The sequence below is a fragment of the Carcharodon carcharias genome, chromosome 12, assembly GCF_017639515.1.
Source record: "Carcharodon carcharias isolate sCarCar2 chromosome 12, sCarCar2.pri, whole genome shotgun sequence".
Classification (NCBI taxonomy): domain Eukaryota; kingdom Metazoa; phylum Chordata; class Chondrichthyes; order Lamniformes; family Lamnidae; genus Carcharodon; species Carcharodon carcharias.
Window position 1 is genome coordinate 143839877 of NC_054478.1, and position 22900 is coordinate 143862776.

The following is a 22900-nucleotide window of genomic DNA, read 5'->3' on the forward strand; positions in this document are numbered from 1 at the left end:
GGCCAGACTAGAAATGAGAAAATGTAAGCCCAAACTGGCAGACCCTTCTCATGGTGAATTTGACTATACATCATTATTCACAATACAATGTCAGCATGTACTTCCCATCTGTGCCACTTTACTTACTTTCATCACACTTTGCATCAATATATTCCATCACAAATTCCTATATTTGCAGATTTATGGAGGATGGAAGATAGGAGGACAGCCAAAAGGGCATTGGAATAGTTGAGTCTGGAGATAACAAAGACATAGGGGAAGAGTTTCAGCAGCTGACTGGCTGAGGCTAGGGCAGAGATGGGAGATTTGTCATAGATGGAAGTAAGTGATCTTGGTGATGGAGAGCATTTGGCATTTGAATCTCAGCTCAAAGTCAAATGGGCCAAAGTCAAAAGGTTGCAAAGAGTCTGGTTCAGCCCAAGATGGTGGCCAGGGAGGGGAATGGAGTTAATGACAGGTACTGAAAATTTCCCAGTGCTGAACTGGAGAAATTTCCTGCCTATCCAATACTGGATATTGGTCAAATCACATGACAAACCAAAGGCTAAGGGTAAAGAATGTTGGTGGTGAGGTAGAGCTGGATAATCGGCAACAATTATATGTAATCTGATGTGCTTTTGGATGATGTCGCTGAGGAGCAGTATCGGAGGGGGTGGAGGATATATCCTGGTTTGGGGGGGGGGGGGGGTACAGAAATAACAGTGAGGAAACTAGAAGAGAAGTCACTACAGTAAATTCTCCGTCTATGACTGGACAGTAACAGAACCACAAGGATCAGTGCTCAAGCCTCAGCTATTTACAATCTATTTTAATAACTTAGATAAAGAGGCAGAGACAGAAAGTAATGTATCTAAGTTTGCCGATGATACCAAGCTAGGTGGAAATGTAAGTTGTGAGGTGGACACAGAGAAGCTGCAAAGTGATACAGACAGGTTAAGTGAGTGAACATTAAGATGGCAGATGGAGCATAATGTGAGAAAGTGTGGGCTATTTACTCTAGTTATAAGAACAGAAAAGCAGAATTTTTTTTTTATAAAAAAAGGTGTTAAACTTGTTAAACTTGATGTCGCCGAGGAGCAGTATCAGAGGGGGTGGAGGATATACCCTGGGGGGGGATGACATCAGAAATAACAGTGAGGAAACTAGAAGATAAGTCACTGCAGTAAATTCTCTGTCTATGACTGGACAGTACGTTGATGTTCAGAGAGATTTAGGTACTCTCATACAAGAAACATGCAGATACAGCAAGCAATTAGGTAGGCAAATGGCATGTTGGCTTTTATTGTAAGGGGATTGGAGTTAAAAAAGGAAGTCTTGCTACAATGTACAGGTGAGACCACATCTGGCATACTGTGTGCAGCTCTGTCTCCATATCTAAGGAAGGATATATTTACATTGGAGGTAGTACAGCGAATGTTCACTAGATAGTTCCCGGGGATGAGGTTGTTGTCAATGATGAGAGACTGAGTAAATTGGTCCTATATTCTCTGGAAATTAAAAGATGAGAGATGATCTTATTTAAACATAAAAGATTCTGAAGGGGCTTCAGAGGGTAGACACAATGGTTGGGGAATCTAGAACACTAAAAATCTAGAAATTTCTTCACTCAAAGGGCTGTGAATCTTTGGAATTCCTATCCCAAAGGGTTGTGGATGCTCCATCGTTGACTATATTTAAGGCTGAGATAGACAGATTTTTGGTCTCTCAGGGAATTAAGGGATATGGGAAGCAGGCAGAAAAGTGGAGTTGAAACCCAAAATCAGCCACGATCATATTGAATGATGCAGCAGCCTCGATGGGCTGTATGGTCTACCCCGATGGTCTACCCCTGCTCCCATCTCTTGTGAGAGATTGTAGCATTGACTTGATGGGGACAGTTGGATGGGTCCGAGGGTTTTGGGTTTCTCTTCTGCCTACCCATGCCCCCCCCACCCTCCCATACTACATAAAACTAAATCTTGGTGTTAGCTAACCATCACTTCCTGACTGAGCTCTACCTCTTCTCAAGTTGGGTAGCGTCCTACCCAGTGGGCCTTAACCATTCAGATCTTTTGGTCAAAGATAGAAAAAGGTGCGCTTGAAACTGAGTGACCCTTACTGAGGTATTCAAGATCTTTAGCGACAAGTTGAACTCTGAGAAACCATTCAGTCATGGCCCTGTTTGAAGCTCAGAAGGAGTATGTGAATGCATAAATCAGACCCTTCACAGATAGTATGGGAATATTTGGTATGAACGAAGGCCAATAGAATCCCGTTGTCGTAAAATTCCACCCATAGTCAATTTAAGAGGGAGTAGGACAGTCATTTAATGAGAAAAATCAAATTGGGAGATTTAAGCGAGCTATGCCATCTGCTTTTGAATTCAAGAGACCTCACAAATGGATTGAAATGTTCTTTTCCAGCCCTCACATTCCTAACATTGGGATAAAGCAGTACAGAAACAACACCCAGCATATGACAGATTCAAAACAGCCATTGCCCACAGAGACTGTCTTTTCCCTCAGCTGGGCTTTTTAAAAAGTCATTGATTAGAGATAAGGTCATTTGGGCAAACCATGCCCTCTGTATAACATCTTTGATACCGTCCACAGTACCTTCTATGAGCTCATAGTGTCACTAGATAGTTCCATATGCTGTCTACAGAACTCAAGATTTTAAGCCTCACATATATATTTCAATAATTATCAATTTTATCTGTACACCTGGGTTGCAATACAACGCCAAAGCTGCAGATGGATTTCTCAATCCTGTTAATTGGTCTCCTTTTCTCCAAGGACCAGTATGCTTGGGTTGCTTAGTAAGTTGCACATTAACGGTGGCTGGTGCACAAAGGAACCATCCTGTTTTATGTGCAACAGTATACAAATTCCAGGTTTGATTCCCAGTCTTTGCCTGAAGGAAAAAGGAAAGTCAGCTCAGGTTCCTGTTCCTGATTGCATACACGCACACACAAGTGCATGCTTGCGCGTGCGAGAGACCCCCATTAGAGGATGCAATCAACCTCAGAGTGATACTACTCAAGTCTAAATTGATTAAAGGTAAATTCCATAGGTCAAATTGGCTGCCAAATTGCAGCTCCCTTTCAGAAAGTGGCACAATGTACAAATTAGGGGTTGTTCATAAAGAAAAATACCTCTGGTCCACCAGTAAAGAGAGATTCACAAGTTATTCTGGATTTACAGTGGGGCACCCACCTCTGTGATAACAGTGACTAACTGAACAGGCTGTACAGCAGTCCCCCTCTCTCCCAGGTGACTATTCTGTAAAAACATCAGCCCAAGTCCTGCCTCCTGATGTTGACAGCCACGGGGCAAAGGGCCATTGGTTCATGTGAGCCAGCAGCACCGAGCCAACGGTGAACTAGTTTTCCCACAATCATTCCAAGTATTCTAGCCAGCAAAAGTCAGCTTCTTAATTTGCCGGAAAGATTTAAGGCGATTGCAGCTCTTGCCTATGATCTGCAGGAAATTCTTCTGCAGCTCTGGGGACTTTTGGAAGGAGAAAAATAAATAAGCAGGATGATTAATATAAACTGCAGCCTCCATTAAAATACTGCTACTGCTCAGCAGAGTCCCACAGCCAGAGATTCTTGGGCAGCTTTTTATGTTTTGACATACTACAATTTCTCAACAGATTACTTTCTCAGATTTTGTTATCCAATACGATTCAATTCTCCTTCATACAAGTGGTTTTGGCAGCAAACCATATGATAAGGTCACACAAGAAACAGTGAGATGTTGAAACATAGTGATCCTTTTCCTAACAGTACTCTGGGTGTATGGACTGCAGTGATTCAAGAAGGCTGCTCACCACCCACCTTCTCAAGGGATGGGAAATAAATGCTAGCCTAACCAGCGACACCCATATCCCATGAAAGAATTATAAAAAACAGCATATGGAATTAAAGGGAATGTGGATACATGGATAGAGGTGGGAAAAAACCAAAGGGTAAGAGTAAAAGGAGCTTGCTCTGACTACAAAAATGCAGCAAGCAGATTTCAACGGGGTCTGTGTTAGGGCATCTGTCCATCTGGGGAGACAATGGGCTGTCCCCAAGGTGTATGTCACATCTGTAATGAACATCTGTTGTGGCTTTAGAGTAAATTTGCGAGTGTCAGTCCCTTTTGCAGCTGGCACAGATGAATAGCATTGGCCTGACTGATGTTATTTCCTTCTGATGTCTGCTTTTTTGCCCCAGGCCCTCCCTGACTGCTTGTCTCCAGGTGTCCGGTCAACAGCGAGGACTTCCCATGCATCAACTCTGATCCTGGTCAACTTGAAGTCTCGCTTGCAGACATCCTTGTATCGCAGACTTGGGCGACCTGTTGGTCATGTGCCGATAGCAAACTCGCTATAGAGCACGTCTTTGGGGGTGTGATTGTCACCCATTCGGCTCACATGACCCAGCCAGAGTCGGCTCTGAATCAAGGGGGAAATCATGCTGGCGATACCTGCACACTGGTATAATACCATGTTCATCACTGTCTTGCCAGAAGCTGCCCAATAATATGAGGCAGCAGAATATGGCGGTTCCACTTTGGCTATGTTAGGGAAACTTCTAATTATTGCATACATAAATGTTCTAGACTCGAGAACAATTCTGAAATTTACTAATGACTCCAACCTGTGGGTATGGCAAATTATGAAAGGTTGCAGGCTGGGCAGACAGATAAGAGACAGTTCAACATGGGAAGATATCAGAAATATAAAAAAGAAAGATTAAAGAGAAGTAGACAGACTTTGCTGTGCAGATACATATGTCATACAAGGCTGCAAAAATGGATGAGGCCAACTGAATCCTCCTAATTATATTCAGAGGCATAAAATAGGAAGGAGTGATGTACACAACCTTAGTTAGGCTGCAATTGGAAGTACATATGCAGGTGGGATGGCCAGCCATTCTGATTCAAGTTCACATGAAGCTGCAGACTGAAACTTAAAGTTAACTTTAAAGTGTTTTTATATTGATTGCCAAAACATTGAGTCGAAGAGGCAAACTTTGCACCTCTGACAGCCTGGGACTTCTTTATTTTAATGGTCCAAACAGCCTAATACTAACCAGAAGCACACTGGAGGAGGGAAATGTGACCCTGGTCCGAGTGCTGTTCTCGGGTGTTGAGTTACGGATCAGCCTTGATACGATCGACTGGAGGAACAAACTCGAGGTGCTGAATGGCCTGCTCCACAACACTAAAAGCCTTCTAAACTAAGCACTATTCATACCTTCAGTGCACAGCAATAGTCCGTGGGAGCCTTGTACTTGCTGCGGTAATCCTGCCCATAATATACATTCATGTGGTCCAGCTGAATGAAACAGGCCAGGTCCCGAGAAGTCTGGAAAATAGAATTGTGCCAGGTCAGTTGGTCAACAACCTTTCATCCTAAAGAGAAAATGAAGACATATTACTTAAACTTGGTTATGGGCAAGGAAGGGGAAGAGGAGTGAGGAAAGCAACTGATACCTCTTGTATGTCAAACTGCAGCCTTTTTTTTTAAATAAAAGGGGTGGTGGTGTTGTAGAGGAGAAAGAATAAAGATTTTGTTACACAGGTAAGGAAATATTGCCCATGTATCACTTTCCAATGCTGTTGCACCATTTCAACCTCCTGAAGGAGATTGCCGTAGTGTTATGTTGGGCAGCTATGGTAGTTTCAAGCAGCATTTAAAAATCAGTTTCGAGACTATCTTATGCCCAGTAGCTGCTTCTTTGTGAATGTCTCTGATCTATAACTGTGGAGTTTAGCAATCACTTAGCATTCTCCACGCTGCTCAGTCTTACTGAAGGGCCATTCTACCACAAGCTTGGACCAGATCCGAAGCCACCCATCTTCACCTGACCTGCTATGTATTGCATGGAGGTTTCTACCCTGTGCCCACAGCAGGCTGCCTGTCAATACCAACAGGAGGTTGCTACCACAGGGTCATTATGCCAACAGGATGCTGCCCTATACCCATTCCCCTAGCAGATCTCAACTTCTAAGTGGAAGAAAGAGAGAAGTGAGAATGTAAAAAGGAAAGAATGTCATTTTACTCTCAAGCAGTGTTATGATCTCCGTAGAAACCAATAACCTTTAAAAAGAAATTTGAGCTTCAAGTTAAGAACTGAAAGGATGATGTGACAAGATTATGTTTTAAGACTTTTACTGTAACAAAAAACTAAAAGCGCCAGTGACTAAACACTTTCTTTGTAGGCAACTCATACTTTAAACCACAAAACAGAATATTCCCCTTTTAGCACAACCGATAACATACTTCACTTTTTTCTACACATATCCTTTACATAGACATTCAATTTTACTGGAACCAGTCCAAAGTGAATTATAGCTTCCAAGGGTTTACTTTCCTTTTCTCAACCTGGGAACTTAACTCCAGAACTGTCTTTCATGATGTGATTTTTCCTGGATTCTTCTCCCTCTAGCTAAAGCTAGACAAATCTTCCAGCCTCGTTTTAACTCCTCCTAATTTGGTCTTTCCAATCAGTGTGAGCTCCCACCCACATTCCTATGCAGTCAACCACAGAGACATTCAGCCACTTGCTGCTTTATCTCTCCTTGACCCTGGCAGACTAACTGTGTCTCAGAGTTATCAGGGATATCTTGGACCTTTCCCCTCTCAAGCCCCCTCCATGCAATGTGAATCACATGGGTCTTGTATCCAGATAAAAATGCTGCTCATCTATCCTTGAGACCCCCAACTCTCTTATCTTGCAAGAAAATGGACTGTTTCAAGGCACAATTGTTTCCAACCCGATATTTTGGGACTTTGGAGACTTTCAGTCTAAACTCTGTTAGGTTGCTGCCATTGTCTCCAAGTGTAAACACTTTGCACCTTCCTCCTAGTAAAACAATCTGACCCCCTCTCTAATCTCTAACAACCAAACCATCCAGGCTTGCTGTCAGGCAGACTTCAGAGCAGGTTACATGATCCCTTTCTTTTTAACCAAAATTAAAAGACACAGTCCCAAAACATAACAATCTTATAAACCTCATTGTTGTAACAGTAGTCTGCAACATCTCTTATAAATTGGTTCAAGAACATTGGCAAACCCCCAACCACCAAGTGGCCTCAAGGGTGAAGCTACAATCTGGTGCAGCATTAAGGCACATTGATCAGTAGGTCTCAGGTTTAATTTGTCACTGTTTGGCATTCACATTAAGAATCATACCAATTCCTCAACTCCGTGCATATAGAATTTGTCTTAATGTAATCACTTCAGAACATCCTTATACTAACACTATAAGAGAATTATTTATTCATACTACCAGTCAGTCCCTCCTTTGTCATTCTCCAGCTTTCTAAAAATGTTGCTCACAGCATAAAATGAATGCTTTTAAGTTGACAATTCTGTCCATGCCTTAGCATGTCTGATATAGCTACTGGATCAGATCCCTGCATAGTTACCGATGCATCCAACTGTTTTAGATAGCAAGAATGACACTGAACACTAATGAAGAACATTACAAAGTAGGGCTTGAGGCATGACTGAATTCACTGCAGTATTTGCAGAAGTATTCTCAAAAGCAATTAAATCTTCTGCCACTGCAGCTGTCACATGATTTATTTAATAAAAAAGCACCTTCTGAACCATACCTTTGTCTTGCCCTTAGGCACGTAATAGATTCCAGAAGCTCTGAGTAAGAAGTAGCGCTTTTTCCAGGATTTCTTGCCATCCTCTTTCAACCAAAGCAACCCCTCAATCTCTGGAACAGTCACAGAACTGCCACAGAAAAACTCCTGCAGCAAAAGCACCAAATAGATCAATTAATTCACACACAGTAGAGATCAAACTGTAAGGCTATGGAGTTAATTGGCCTAAGCTGTGAGAACCATTTAGGTCCAACATGTAGGAAAAACCCCATAATCTAATGTTTGACTCACTATTTTGAAAATGGAGGGCAGGGGAGAAAATTAGGTGGAGACACAGGGCATCACAGGTAGGTTTTCTGCAGAAAATCTACCTATTAACTATCTATTCACTTTGTGGCTTGGAGAAGAGCGAATACAAATTCCACTAAGCAATTGTTCAATAACATCCAGAAAACTTAATTTTCTGATCCATTATTTATTCTTCTAGTTTCTTATCTCAGCATCATCCTAGATTGGCAATAATGCTGAAACCAGCTACACGTACAACACATTTTGACAAGGCACTGCTCAGATTTTCCTCGAGAGATTTTGATTGGGCTAGCCCCACACTGTGTTCAGCACAAGGGATCTCTAATTTTTTAAAATCACAATGAAAATCGCTCCAGATTTTTTGCCCTTAAACTTTTGGGGGCCTGTTTGATTCTCTTCCAGTCCAATTTAGAGAGTGATATTTCACTCAAGCCCTTGAATTGTATCAGTGCAAAACCTGAGTGAGAATTATGGGGGCCGGTTTAAATGGGAAACATCCTCCAAAAAGAATAATTCTTTTGTTGCCAAAGTTTAAAAGTACCTATATCCAAGATCCTCGATTAGTCAATGGGACAGAGTGCCAGGACATCAGCCAGGCAAATGTTACAACCCCAGTGTTTAAAGTGGAGATGCTGTCATGAAGAGATATTAATGTTTATAATGTTATTGGAAATTATTTTTTAAAATAGAGTTCTAGTGGGGTCTACGTGTGTGTCTTAATTGAGTTAAAGCTAGCTATTCGGGGTATTTTGATGTAAATTAGTCTTGAGATGTTAATTAGATAAACGTAAAGAGGGTAGAAGGTAAAGTGTAAATTTGTATTTGTTAAAAGAAACCATTCAAGACTGCAGGTGAAATCTTACACCTACCTATGAGACATCAAGCAATGTGTTTATCTTTTTTCAGCGTACTAATAAAATTGGTGGGATAAAAGGATGTTATTGTTAGAAGCAGTAAAGTTAAAAGCCTAGTGATACAATGGAAAATTTACATTCAAAGAGAAAGATATGTATAAAGGAGATTGTATGAAAGGTAGAGGCATTTTAGGATCCAACAAGTGTGATAATCCTCCAGCCTGTAAGCCAGAAGTCTGTCTGCAAGGACCCAGAGCTGAAAGAAACTCATTTTGAATGCAACTGTTCATGGTGTGCTTTGCCAGAAGTCTGTTAAATCTATGAGTTTTATTGTTGCCCTAATGGAGGTGTAACTGAGAGTCAGATTAATTAGGGTATTTTTGTAGTTATTACAGTAGTAATTTTGTAGATGTATGTATGTGTTTTCAATCTTTATATTAATAAATGTTTAATTTTGTTTTATAAAGAAAACCTCTTCTGACTCAGTGGTCTTATTACTACTGGATTCAAAGCCTGCATCTCAAAACACACAAATTGCAAAAATGGGTTATGATAGTTATTTCAAGTTTCCCTCTGGGATTTGAACAGCACAGCCTTTACCATCTGCTGTGTCATAATAATGCTCCAGGATACCTGATCACCCCAAAATCAATATTGCAGTTTGCCAGGAAGGTAAGGCTCAGCCCGTTTGGGAACTCCATCTTCAAAGTAAACATTTTTTTATATAAAAGTCCTACCTTTGGGCTTAACTTCCTCTTTAATATATTTTGTTTGAATAATTGTTTCTTAACTGTTTTTAAAATTTAGAATTCACAAAGTGTAGATGACTTAATTTTTCATGGATTTGAGGTCAATGTAGATAGAGGCCTCATATGAAAGCCTCTTTTATAAAACCTTCCAAGAATAACATACTTTGCAGCATACCAGTGGAAAGTGGCTGTGTGCATTAACACTGGGAAGACCATAAACACAGTGCGTGCACAGGCACACAGGAGTGGGTATTCTCTGTAGAAAGGGAAGGTATGGCAAGTTGATTGCTTAATTTTTCTAGATTTTTAACTGAGAGCAGCTGTTAAAGTGAATCAGCAGATGCAAAAGTGTGTACAGGGTGTAAAGCATTAGCCAACTAGAACTTGGACACAACAGTTGGCTTTGGTGTCCCTGAGCTAAGGTGGGTGAAAGGGAAACATCCAGCTCTTGCTCACTAGTCACTGACACCTCGTTAGAAAGTTGGTGTTTGGACAGTAAGTGAAAATGTGTTCTGGTTTAGACTCGAAATAACCTGGATGCACAAACAGCTGGCTGATTCTCTTTCTGGACTCAGGACGGATAGCCTCAGAGGGCTGCCAAAACTGAAAAAAAATCCTTCAGGAGAGAAGGTGTGAGCAGAGGAGAAATTGGAGCAAATTCAAGATCCTATCCTAGGAACGTTTTCAGGGTAGTCCTTTCTCCTTAAGGAAGATATCATAATGCTTAAAAATAAAAAAAACTGTACAATCCATAAGAGGGACATCCTAACTAGCTTCTCTTTACCAACGTGCCCAATGTTTGAAATTATAGAACGCTAGCATGATATTTTCACCACAGTTTGCTGTTAACATTAAGTATATACTGAATCCAGGTTAAACTGCTTTCTTTGAAGCATGCACACTTTATCACATTTTAGACGCAAATACTTGTCCTTTGCTGATTACTAAATATCTGGGATGCAGAAATATTCAAGTTCAATGTTAACTATGATAAACCAAAATGCTCATCTGATTAATGCCAGATTCTCATAAATAATTTCTGAAATACAGAGCAGTGTCCTGACCAGTAGCACAAATAAATAAATTCCATCAAAGAAAGCCACAGAGTACGCCAAGGTCCTCTGGGTGGGTGAGATTATTGCACAAGTTACAGGCAGTCAAACAGAACAGCGGAGACACGGAAGTCACATAAACTTGAGTCAGTAGTGACTGGATTTGATATGGCAGCAGGGTCCATTTGGGGCCATGACAAGCATACAGCTGTGTAATTAATGATTCTATCAGCACAAAGTTGGGTTACATCTGAAGAGGGCGTTTAAAGCTTATCTAACACTGGAGTGAAAGTTAGATGTCTGCCACTGATAGTGGAAGCAGTTTGAGGAAATAGCAAATAAATGTCCCAAAACTAAAGCACAAAGGGTTCAGTAAGATTTTGCTCTTTTTGTGTTGGTATTGGGATTAACACACTGCTTCCCAAGAAGACGACTTTCACCCCTCACACTGCAGGCTAAAGCACAATTTATTTTCAATTCTTACATTAACTTTAGAATTAACTTATTTGAAACAATCTCCTGCCTTTTAAAGGACTATATCCATGGAAACTGAATTTTATTCCACCTTGGTACTAAAAGGTAAATATTTTCAGTTCTTTTGTTCAAATAAAAAGATTTTAAAACCCAACTGATCTTCCCCATGGGTTTGTTTCTTTCACTGATACCTGACACAACTCGTCTCAGTTTAAGGATGAAGTGAGGAGAAATCCCTTCACTCAAAGGATTATGAATCTTTTTGGAATTCTCTACTGCCGAGAACTGTGGATGCTCAATCATTGAGTACAATGAAGTCAGAAATTGACAAGATATTGGATACTAATTGAATCAAGGGATATGGAGATCATGCAGGAAAGTATAGCTGAGGTGGTTCAGCCATGATACTACTGAACGCTGGAGCAGGGTTGAGGCAATGAATCTCATGTCCCTTTACAGCATAGGTATTTCCAGATTTTGTTTCAGATTAGCAGCATGTACTTTTTAGCTTCCACCTGTAGCTCAATCTTCATTGGACCAATCATTTGCCTGAAAGCCAATGAGAAAGGCTGACCCTTGAGATTGTTAGATACCAAATGAGTTTCAATTATCTCAGGAATCCAGCTTGTGAACCTGACTTACCTCGAGTAATGCTTCCTTATTTCTGTCACCCATCTCAGAATTTTCTCTCTTCCCCAGCAGATAATTCTGTTATGAATAAAACGCATTAGTGTAGTTAATTACATTTTTGAAACATCTGTACATTAACCCCGAGATCCATTGCTTGCTGCTGTCCCAGTGCAGTACTCTGTCCAAGATCAGCTGATGATTTGGTCTTACTTCGTACATAGCTAATATGTTCAGCTGGATTCCAAACTTGCTCTCGGAAAGCCAATGACATGACACCATGGCTTCAGCTGCTGCTCAGCATCCTGGAACAACTCTCAGTCGAGCAACACCTCTATCTTAAAATTCTCATCTTGTTTTCAGATCCCTCCATGGCCTCACTTATCCCTATCTCCTCCAGCCCAAGCATAATCTAAACAAGGCTCTATACAGGTTTAACAAAACCACTATGCTTTTCAGTCTATTCATTTGGTAATTAACCGCCCCAAGTACTTTGTTTCTTTTTTCAATGGCCTTATTAACCTTTTCTTAAAAATTCATTCATGGGATATGGGTATTGCTGGTAAGGCCAGCATTTTTGTACATCCTGACTGCCCTTCCTACCACTAAGTACTCACTCCGGGCATCACCAACACACCACGCCATCATTCTCCCACTATTTGGCAGCATGGTACACTGTCCCTATCAAACACTTCTAGGGGAGGTACAGCCCAGGGTTAGGTATAGTGAAGCTCTCTCTACACTGGCCCCATCAGACACTCCCAATGTATGCATCACAGCAAGGGATAGTTGTGGAGTTTTGTTCCTTCTACATCGTCCAAAACAATAAGCCTCATTCCCAACTTCAGAAGAGTGTCTTCTAATGTATTACATTTCCATTTCCCACACCAGCCATCCCATGGCTCCTGAATGTGATTGCCAATTAATGCCAGTTTAGGCTGTGGCAGTATGTTTGCTACAAATTGATCTGACACTCTCCCAAACTCATTTCATAGAGGAACCCAAGGATAACAGAAAAACATGAAGTTGGCTTTGGCTAAAAATAAAAAAACAATACACAAGCTACAATTAATGACATTGTGTCAAGGGAGCTGAAGCATTCTGCACTCAAACAGTTTCAGATATGCAATGGAGGAAGTTTACTGTATGCCTGGCTTCTAGCAAGGACTTTGAACCTCAGAGCACAAGATTTGAGGCAAGAGCCTGAACAACTGGACAAGTCATTTGTTCTGGCCACTACAATATGTCACAACTTCCATTCAACTCTAATATTCAATTCTAATTGCTCATTCCTATGCTCCAGGCAAGGGAGCACGGAACTTATCCAGGTTTTAAATCCATCAAGAATTATAGACGGCCCAGCCATGAATGATAAAGCAGCAATTCAAAGAAAGAACATATTGTGTCATGAAGTAAGACTGCAAAACCCTTGTGACTTGTAGATGTCATGTGAACTGACATCTCTACATTCCACATCTTGGAATCTGCATGACAATAAAACGAGAAGATTAAAGACAGTTATAAGCACTGTGAAAATAATTTAAGACAACCAAATTGATTAAGACGCCAGTGGAGAATAAATGTAAGTAGTCTACAGGATGGCAAATAAGGAAGTAATTCTACATAACTGTTAAGGTCTATCACTTGTCAGAAGCTTCACATACCTGTGGATTTTTAAAAAGTGCGTATTTCTCAATGCGTTCCGTAAACATAAGCTTATTCTGACTGTCTCGAGTCCAGTTCAGCAAGTTCTCCACCAGGTTTTCGTGATCTTCAAAGATTCGCTCTAAATTAAAAGAAAAATATAAGAATCTCGAGGGAACACTACAGTTGAAGAACTGTTGGTACACAGCAATGAAGAGGAAGAAAACTAAACAAACAAAGAACCAGTGAACTGATCAAATTTTATTGATAGCTAGCAAAGTTATGTTATGGGCTGATCTAGTCCTTTTGCAGTTTGTACCATTTAGAAACAGAATGCTTCAAGAACTATTGACAGTGTTGGTTTGGACATGCCACTTGCTGATAAGGTAGCCTTTTAACAATTTAGAATCAGTTGTCACAATAGGGTTCTGGAGAAAGTATAAACCCTGCAACCCATCCCAGAGTAGTTTTAAGCCCCTCTACAGTTTGTCCAGAAACTATCAACTTTATCTCTACAGCTTTCATAGACAATTTTCACCAGAGTGCTGCAGAATAATGGATCAGTGAATGCCAGGGACTACCGGGCCAGATCCACTTCAGATCTTAGTGAGCTAGATGGAAATAAAATTAATTGACCTCAATGAAAGGTCACAGAACTGAAATGTTAACTTTGTTTCTCTCTCCATGGATGCTGTCTTAACCGCTGAGCATTTCCAGTTTTTATTTCAGATTTCCAGCATCTGCAGTATTTCGTTTTTATACTAGTGTTTAACTCACTGCCACTTTCCTTCCAGGAATGCCCAATGATGTACTGCTCTTCTCTCAGACAGGATTCCCACGTTTCTACTTCTACATCTTCACTGTTCTTTCTGTTCCCGCCTTGTGTTTGATCAGGTATCTATCAAAACTCACTTTCACAGTCACATCTCTTTCCTTAGCAACTGTCTCTAGCTTCAACTTATCCCACATGGATTGCAACTGAAATTCTGCCCTTCATGTTCCTGATCCACCCAAGATTCGAACCACTGCAGCCTGAGAGCCGTACACTGCCACATGCACGTTCTCAATCTTTCTTCAGCAGCATCGACTCTCTATCTCCATAGCTGCATTCATCCTTTGCTTCATCTGGTGTTTTAACAAAAAAAACTTTTCTTCCTTTCAGGTGTCAAGCATCAAAAGCGTCAACAACTCTCAAACTAATGTCCCTCTGAATCCTTCCTCCCCTTCACTTTCCTCTGACCCCATTCCTTCTTTCAATCTTATGCCTCAGTTATACAGAGCACTAGTGAGACCACATCTGGAGTACTGTGTACAGTATTGGTCACCTTATTTAAGGAAGGATGAAAATGCATTGGAAGCAGTTCAAAGAAGATTTACCAGACTAATACCTGGAATGGGCGGGTTGTCGTACGAGGAGAAGTCGGACAGGCTAGGATTGTATCTGCTGGAGTTCAGAAGAGTAAGAGGCAACTTGGTTGAAACAAAGATCCTGAGGGATCTTGACAGGGTGGATGTGGAGAAGATGTTTCCTCTTGTGAGAGAATCTAGAACTTGGGGGTCTTTGTTTAAAAATAAAGGGTCGCCCATTTAAAAGAGAGATGAGGCAAGTCTTTCTCTCTCAGAGAGTGGTGAGTCTTTGGAATTCTCTTCCTGGAAAGGCAGTGGAAGAAGAATCTTTTAATATTTTTAAGGCAGAGGTGGATAGGTTCTTGGTAAGCAAGGAGTTGACAGATTATTGGGGGTAGGTAGGATGCGGATTTGAGGTTACTATCAGATCAGCCAAGATCTTATTAAGTGGCAGAGCAGGCTTGAGGGCCCATTCCTGTTCCTTGTTTGTATGTACCCTTTGCCATATTTTCACTACCCTCCTCTGATCCTCCCTTTTATTCCTCCATACCCACTTCTTTGGCCAGGAGTCTTCCTCCTCCATAGTGAACACTTTCTCCGGTCTTCAGGATTCTTCTTACACTTGGACCCCTCCTTAACCCTTTCTAGATCTTTTTATGGCTAACTGCAGGCATGACATCATCCATCTCAAGCCATCATTTCCAAGACTGTCACTGACCTCGAGATCTTTCATCCTCAGTTTTCAGCCTAATAATCTTCCAACTCCACACAATCCACTTCTACCTCCTTCCCAAGATCCACTAACAGTCCTGGTAAATCCGTCACTTCAGCCTAGTCAATGCAACTCTCCTGACATCCTCAGTCAATGCAACTCTCCTGACATCCTCAGTCAATGCAACTCTCCTGACATCCTCAGTCAATGCAACTCTCCTGACATCCTCAGTCAATGCAACTCTCCTGACATCCTCAGTCAATGCAACTCTCCTGACATCCTCAGTCAATGCAACTCTCCTGACATCCTCTGCCAATGCAACAGTTTCCAGCTTCCTAGCCCTAACCATATCCTTTTCACCATGGACATCCATCCCTCACCAGGATGATCTGGGCACTCTCTGCTTCTTCCTTGAATAGAGGCCCAACCAGTCCCCATCAACCACCACTCGTCTCCACCTATTGGAACTTCTCCTTTAAATCCACTCACTTCTTACAAATAAAAGGTGTTGCAATGGAAGCTGCAACTGTGTTTGCCTTCTCATGGTTTACTGCCTTTGTTCCAGTCCTACTCAGGCCCCCCTCCCTCACCTCTGTTTCCACTATTGTATATCTGTGCTGCACTCGCCCTGAACTCAAAAATTTCATCAACTTTGATTCCAATTTCCACCTTTCCCATGTGTTCAAATGGTCCATCACTAACTCTTACCCCCTTCTTGTTTCCTGTCTTTTTCCCACCCACCTCCTACAAGAACCCTATTTCATTCCATCAGTTTCTCTGTTGTATCTGAACTAATGATGCCACTTCCCACAGCTGTGCCTCCAATAGGTTTTCCTCCATCAACCAAACTTTCCTCTTCATGGCTGACAGGACCCTTGACTGAGTCCATTCCATTTCCTGCATTTCTACTCTTACCCTATAATCTCCCTCCCAAGACCACAGTTGGGGTCCTTAATCATCACCTTCCAACCCACCACCTTCCACAATCAACAGATCATCCTCCACCATTTCGCTACCTCCAGTGTGATGTCACCATCAAAAACATTCTCCCCATCCCTTTCAATATTCTGAAGGGACCATTCCTTTTGCAACACCTTAGTCCCTCCTCAATCATTCACCTCTCCCTCCCACAGCACCTTTCCCTGCAAATGCAAGAGATGCAAAACTTGCCCTTTCATGCTCTTCCTTTCCGGTGTTCAGGGCCCCAAATGTTCCTTTCAGGTGAAAGCAGCAATTCACTTGTACCGTTTTCAAGTTAGTATACCATCTCTGCTAGTTTAAACAATGTAGATTGGGTGATTGCTTTGTAGCACACTTCTGTTCAGGCTACAAGCATGACCCCAAACTTCAGGTCACCTGCCATGATAATTCCCTGCCCTGCTCCCATTCTGACCCCTCCGTCCTCAGCCACCGACATAGTTCTACTGAAGCCCAATGTAAGCTGGAGAAACAGCGCCTCATCTTTCAATCAACCTTCCAGACTCAACACGGAGTTCAACAATTTCAGATCATAATCAACGATAGTTGTTATCAGTAATGATTCCACTATTTCCATTCACACCTTCTCTAGATACATCTTTTATTTACTTTCCTCATCACCACCCTATTTTGCCTTGTACCATTATCCCCTTTTGTATTTATTCTCTCCTACATTCTACCTATCACAGATGTTCCCTGGTGTTTTTTTTCTCTCCCCTATCTTTGCACGTACTTAAAGCCTACTTCACCAATAACATTATCCATTTCTGATGAAAAGGTCACAGACCTCAAATTTTAAACTGTGTTTCTCAATGCACAGATGCCACCTGACCTGGGTATTTCCAGCATTATCTATTTTTATTTCTGAGCACCTTTATGTTCAGTAGTGTGCCTAATCTTGCCTCATACCTAGTTATATGATAGTACAACACAATATTGTGCTTTATCACAAGTGCCATCATGTGCACTTCCTCCATAGTCTTTTCAGAGATGGAATAAGAAATACTTAAATGAAACGAGGAGGCCAAATTTGCTCATATTTTATTTTACAGACAAAAATGAGGAAACATGAGTAACGGTTTATTAAAAATCTGGTCTACTTCATCCAAATTACCACCTCTGTAAAAATGAGGAAAAATAACGGATACATTTTTTGCAATTCTTTATTTCTAGAAAATTTCTAATTGCAAAAACTGACCTTCCTGCATTTTAACTTCCATGTGAGAGATTATTTCTTTTAATTCTTTATTAAAAATTGACTGCCTTTAATTATTTTTTAATTCTGATCCCAGGAGGAGGGGGGGGGGTCGGGGTGAGGATAGGAAGTGTGCTTCAGACCCTTCCCCAAGGAGTGAATCACCAACTTGCCTGTCAAACAAACTAAGGACTATATTCTCTGCAGAAATCTCATGTCGTGTCGGAAACAGAGCTGTCCTCATGGTAATTGAGGCAACTATTTGCTAACCAATTGCTTGGTCACTGTACAGACTTCTCCATTGTCTGGCTCATGAACAGTTCACATTCCCCTCCTTCTCAGTGGTGTAGCCATCACTTTCTAAACCTGTGTAGATTCACTCACCAACCACCCCAGTACAATATGAAATATAATTTAATCACAAGTTTACTTATTGAAAAAAAAATCTTGAAATATGACATTCCATTTTAAATGGACAACATCTAACATTGTGATAAACTGTTCTACTAGGATAGAAGAGAATGGATTACAGGACTTGGTTTTGAAGAGCCAAACATTTGGATGGGCTGTACTGTGGGGCCTGCACGACAGTCAGTTCCATAACGCAACTGAAAACATAGCACAAAGGAGTAAGAGGACAAGGATCATTCTCTTGCTGCCCTCAACCTCCCCATTTTTTCTCTCTGTAGCCATCTGCAACCTGTCTAGACACAACTAGGAAGAATGGCAACTTGGGTGAGTTAACATTGAATATCAGTACTTGACCTTGTAGGACATGAAACCAGATCCGATCCTGACATCACTAAATCCAAAGATGCACACACTCGAGTAGGAGTAGCAGGAAACCCAAATGGTTTCTGCTTTCTAGTCCATGGATACAGTGGCCAATCAAAGAACCCGTACGGCCATTCCAGCTGAGATTGGTTAATTCAGTACATGCCAGCGACTGAATCTTGGGTATTCCCTTCTACATTGGTCAATACATCAGGCACTGAATTAACTTGTTCAGCAAACCAGGCAGTTTAGGAGCTACGATCTGTCCAGCGGCAATGTGCCTAACCTCAACGAGAATGGGTGCATACAAAAGAGATAATGTTGCAACGGAGGACAAGGTGTCTCACAGAATAAAATAGGTTACTGAGGTTCGTGAAGCTTTAGAACCAGTGACAACCAAGAACGCAATAGAGGCGCATATTTCCAAAAACAGCCATGGCCTAATCATCGACTATGATCATGAATAAAGGATTTGGCTGCAAACTTATTTACAGAGCCTGATCTGACTGTGGCGAAGTGCAATGAGTATCCCCGGAAGAGAGTCTCCCTCTAGCTCAATCCCAGCTTAGGGCAGTCCCTGGCTTCTGATTTACACAGTTGCTCATTGTTGGCACAAAACCACTTTGAATGATGCTAATGTTGAAGTGTAAATGCCACCTTAATTGTTCGTTTTCCATAATACAGCACTTATGGGGTGCATGGAGACCATCCCTCTTATATGGATTACCCGAGATCTACCTGACACAAAGATACCATTGTGCAAAAAGCCCCACAATTTTTTAATTAGGTCATGGGAAGTGGATAAACATAACTGGGAAATGAAGACTATCCATCACAGACAGCAGAATGAGTCAGGAATAACCCAAAAATATGCCAAGTAATGGGATATATTTACATGGACAATCCACAAAGAAAACCCAAAGGGTTAGATATATTAATTTGGTTTATTACAAAATGAATGTCTTAAATTTTAATTTCCCTCATCTCTTTGTAATTACTATCTGGAGCACACACACAATGGAGCTCCGGTGCAAGTCTTATGCAGGAATTTATTTTCACCTTCAGAGCACAGCAAGGATGTTTAAAAAGTGTAGGACGGCAACACATCCTCAGTCTACAAAGGTGACAATTTGGCTCCAGAACCTGACTGTACAGCAACATTTCTGCTTCCTGTATCTCCAGAATGAAATTTAAGTTGTCTTACAAGATCGAGCTGTCTTGGAAATTCTGAATTGTAGTGGAGTTGGCCACTCCTTTAAGTGATCTGAACAGCTTGTGTTGAGGGGTGCACCATACTGCCCAATATCTAATCATACAATAGTGTATTCCAAAAAAGAGTTTGCACTTACACAGTGCCTTTCATGACTACACACTATCCCATAGTGCTTTACAACCAATGGAGTACTTATTGAAATGTAGTCACTGCTGGAATGTCAATTTGCACACAGCAAGCTCCCATTAAGAGCAATGTGATAATGACCAAATAATCTGTTTGTATCATGTTGATTGAGGGGAAAGTATTGGGCAGGACAATAGAGATAGCTCTCGTTATTGCTCTTCAAAATTGTACCATGGGATCTTTTATGTGCACTTGAGAGAGCAGACAGGGCCTTATTTTAACACCTCGTCTGAAAGACAGCCTCTCAGACAGTGCTGCACTCCCTTCATACTGCAACAGATGCTCAAATCCTGGGGTGTAACTTGAACCCATATTCCAAGAACTGAATTTCAGGGTTGTAATAGGACAGCCTTATGACCTGGACAAAGTATCATTCTTTCACATGGGATTCTCCAAAGCAAATGATTCTAAGAAACCAATAAGTTTGACCTGTTAACGTGCGTGAAAGAATATACTGTTAACTTGACATCTTAGCATGTATAGAATTCTGAATTTAAAATATTTGATGACACTTATAAAAATCCATTGCTTTTCGCAATGTGATTTAAACTGTTTCATTCAGTTGGCGCTGGGTCAAGTTTCGGGAGTCATTGAGTGGCATTACGCACACTATTTCAGTAAGATTGCTATTGGTGGGCCCAGTTGAGATTTTATAACCACAAGTCACTGTTGCTCTCAATATTATATTAGAAAACCAAAGCATGCACACACAGCCCTGCCACTAGGATTAGAATGTACAATGATGGGTATTACAGAATTTTCACATTCTGTCAACTTCAAACTGAGGACAATTCTAGATTCTATCATTCAAACTTGAATTGTGCCAGGAAAAGAGCATTTTCAGCTGTGTAACACAGGTGTAGTATAGGTTTGTCACTGGTGCTAGCAGCAGGAGCAATTCAAGGTAATGAGTTAAAAAGCATCATACAACAGTAAAATGTATTGGCCTAGGTGCAATTCTCATTGCACACTGACAGCAACATAACAAAGGTGCCTGGTGACTGTACATGTTCATTGGTACTGTCTATAGAAATGGTTAAACAGTTGATAGGAAGAAAGGGCAAAAGGAAAATTGAAGGTCTGTAAACATTTTCTGAATGCACTTACCCAGCAAATAACTTCCAAAACATTACAACACCTGATAGATAGCAGGTTGCTCAGCCCCCACCAACTCACCCATTTGAAGTTCTGGGATTGTCTCCACCAGTGACCAATCTGAGCTGAATCCACAGTGGGACTTATCCATGAGATTGTCCAGCACCTGCCTGACTGTTTGTCTTTCATCAACCATCATCGTTTTGGAGCTCTCATCAGACATGTGGACCCGTATCACCAACTGTGAGGACAGGATCAGACAATTAATCAAACAGGTGGACTTTCTCCTTCACCACCTACAAATATCAATACCTATCAGTTCTCCTGATCTACCTTCCCATAAGAAAACTCTGCAGCCCTACAGTGACACTAATACTACAAACATATTTTGTAACTTACCTTGTTTTCAGAGTAGCGGCAAATATCTAATCACCCACACTGTTTAAATATAGAAATAAACACTTATTAGTTAAGTTGTAATTTTGTATCAAGCAGAATCAAGTGGGGTTGAAAATAACAGTTTCAAACTAAACCCCCAGTAAGTGTGGCTATGCTTCTCGCCTTCATTAGCTCTGAAGAAGTCATATGGGCTCGAAAGGTTAACTCTGTTTCCCTCTCCACAGACGCTGCCAGACCTGCTGAGTTTTCCCAGCATTTTCCATTTTTATTGCAAATTTCCAGCATCCGCAGTATTTTGCTTTTATCTTCTCGCCTTCATATTCACTGAACCCTTTTCTCGGATTCAATAGTTTTAATATTTTGAATACCCCGAAGAGATTTGTGTCACATCTCAGGCCGTACAGCAGAGGTGGATAAAACTGTTCCACAGGTCGAGTGCTTGACACCTATGTGCTAGTAAACAAAAAAAAAAAAGAAATCTGATGATGTAAGGTTGTGGGCACCCATATATAACGGGCATGCACTGGTGGTGGGTCATGTGCCAGATAATTATGTCCAAACGTGTATCTAGAGTGAATTCATATTGTCTGAATGGTCTGTCAATGCTCTACATTGCCATTTGCAATCCTGAGTTGTGGTGCAGGAGCACCAGTGTGTTTTCTGTTGCCTGTAGGCTTGCAGATGAGATCACTATGTCTCTTCCCATCCCCAGACTATCAGACCAGATACCTGCTGACTGCAGTTGCTATGAATTATACAGTGGGGGAGAAAAGTTTGAGTTGTGGAGATTTTTTTTTTTTTAAAACTTTGTTAAATTTCGTCCAGAATTCAGTTCACACAGGATATGTTTGAGGCTGAACCCCGCTGGTGTGAATGGGGAATTGGCAAGCAATTACATTTGCACTGCCATTTTGTGAGAAAGCTGCTGTTCAGATTATGGATCCTCTTTTCCAATGGCTCTGTAATAGGAGCTGGTGCTGAATTTGGGCACTTTGCAGTTTAGTCAGGGTGGATTCAGCATTGTTCTAGTCATGGAAGCTCGACATCATCCAAGACAAAGCAGCCGGTTATCATTGATACACCTATCCACCATCTTAAACATTCAATCCCTCCACTACTAATGCACTGGCAGGAGTGTGTACCATCTACAAGATGCACTGCACCAATCTATCAAGGCTCCTTCGACAGCACCTTCCAAACCCACAAACTCTACCACAGAGAAGGGCAACAGATGCATGGAAACACCGCAACCTGCAAGTTCCCCTCCATGTCACAAACTATCCGGACTTGGAACTATATCGCCGTTCCTTCACCACCACTGGGTCAAAATCCTGGAACTCCCTTCCTGATGGCACTGTGGGTGTACCTACACCGCATGGACTGCAGCAGTACAAGGCAGCAGCTCACCACCACCTTCTCAAGGGCAATCAGGGATGGGTAATAAATACTGGCCTTGCCGGCAATGCTCTCAACCCATGAAAAAAAAAATCAGATGTGGAACAATTGTCGAAACATTTCTCCACAGGTGCTGACTGGCATGGCAGTGTTTTCTGTTTGATTTTTTGCACCCTGAACTAATTTTCCGTTGCTGCTTGCCACCCCTTACCTTTTTGATTTGTGCCTCTTTGATCTTCTCCAACGCTACCCTTATTTTTTCTGCTTTCTGCCTCGCAGCCTGCTCCTCCTGTAGGTACACGGTGAGAAA

General features: G+C 41.4%; 1 protein-coding gene across 8 annotated transcripts in view; it reads right to left on the minus strand.

Moving 5' to 3' along the window:
- Nucleotides 1-22900, minus strand: part of raph1a (Ras association (RalGDS/AF-6) and pleckstrin homology domains 1a) — a 193889-nt gene that overhangs the window by 25682 nt on the left and 145307 nt on the right. For all 8 annotated transcript variants that reach the window (XM_041200367.1, XM_041200362.1, XM_041200361.1 and 5 more), the window contains 6 exons: nucleotides 22802-22879; nucleotides 20878-21037; nucleotides 13317-13438; nucleotides 11668-11733; nucleotides 7591-7734; nucleotides 5224-5334 (listed from right to left, as the gene is read on the minus strand). In XM_041200367.1, the coding sequence (XP_041056301.1) occupies nucleotides 5224-5334; nucleotides 7591-7734; nucleotides 11668-11733; nucleotides 13317-13438; nucleotides 20878-21037; nucleotides 22802-22879 (681 nt within the window). The remainder of the gene's footprint in view (nucleotides 1-5223; nucleotides 5335-7590; nucleotides 7735-11667; nucleotides 11734-13316; nucleotides 13439-20877; nucleotides 21038-22801; nucleotides 22880-22900) is intronic.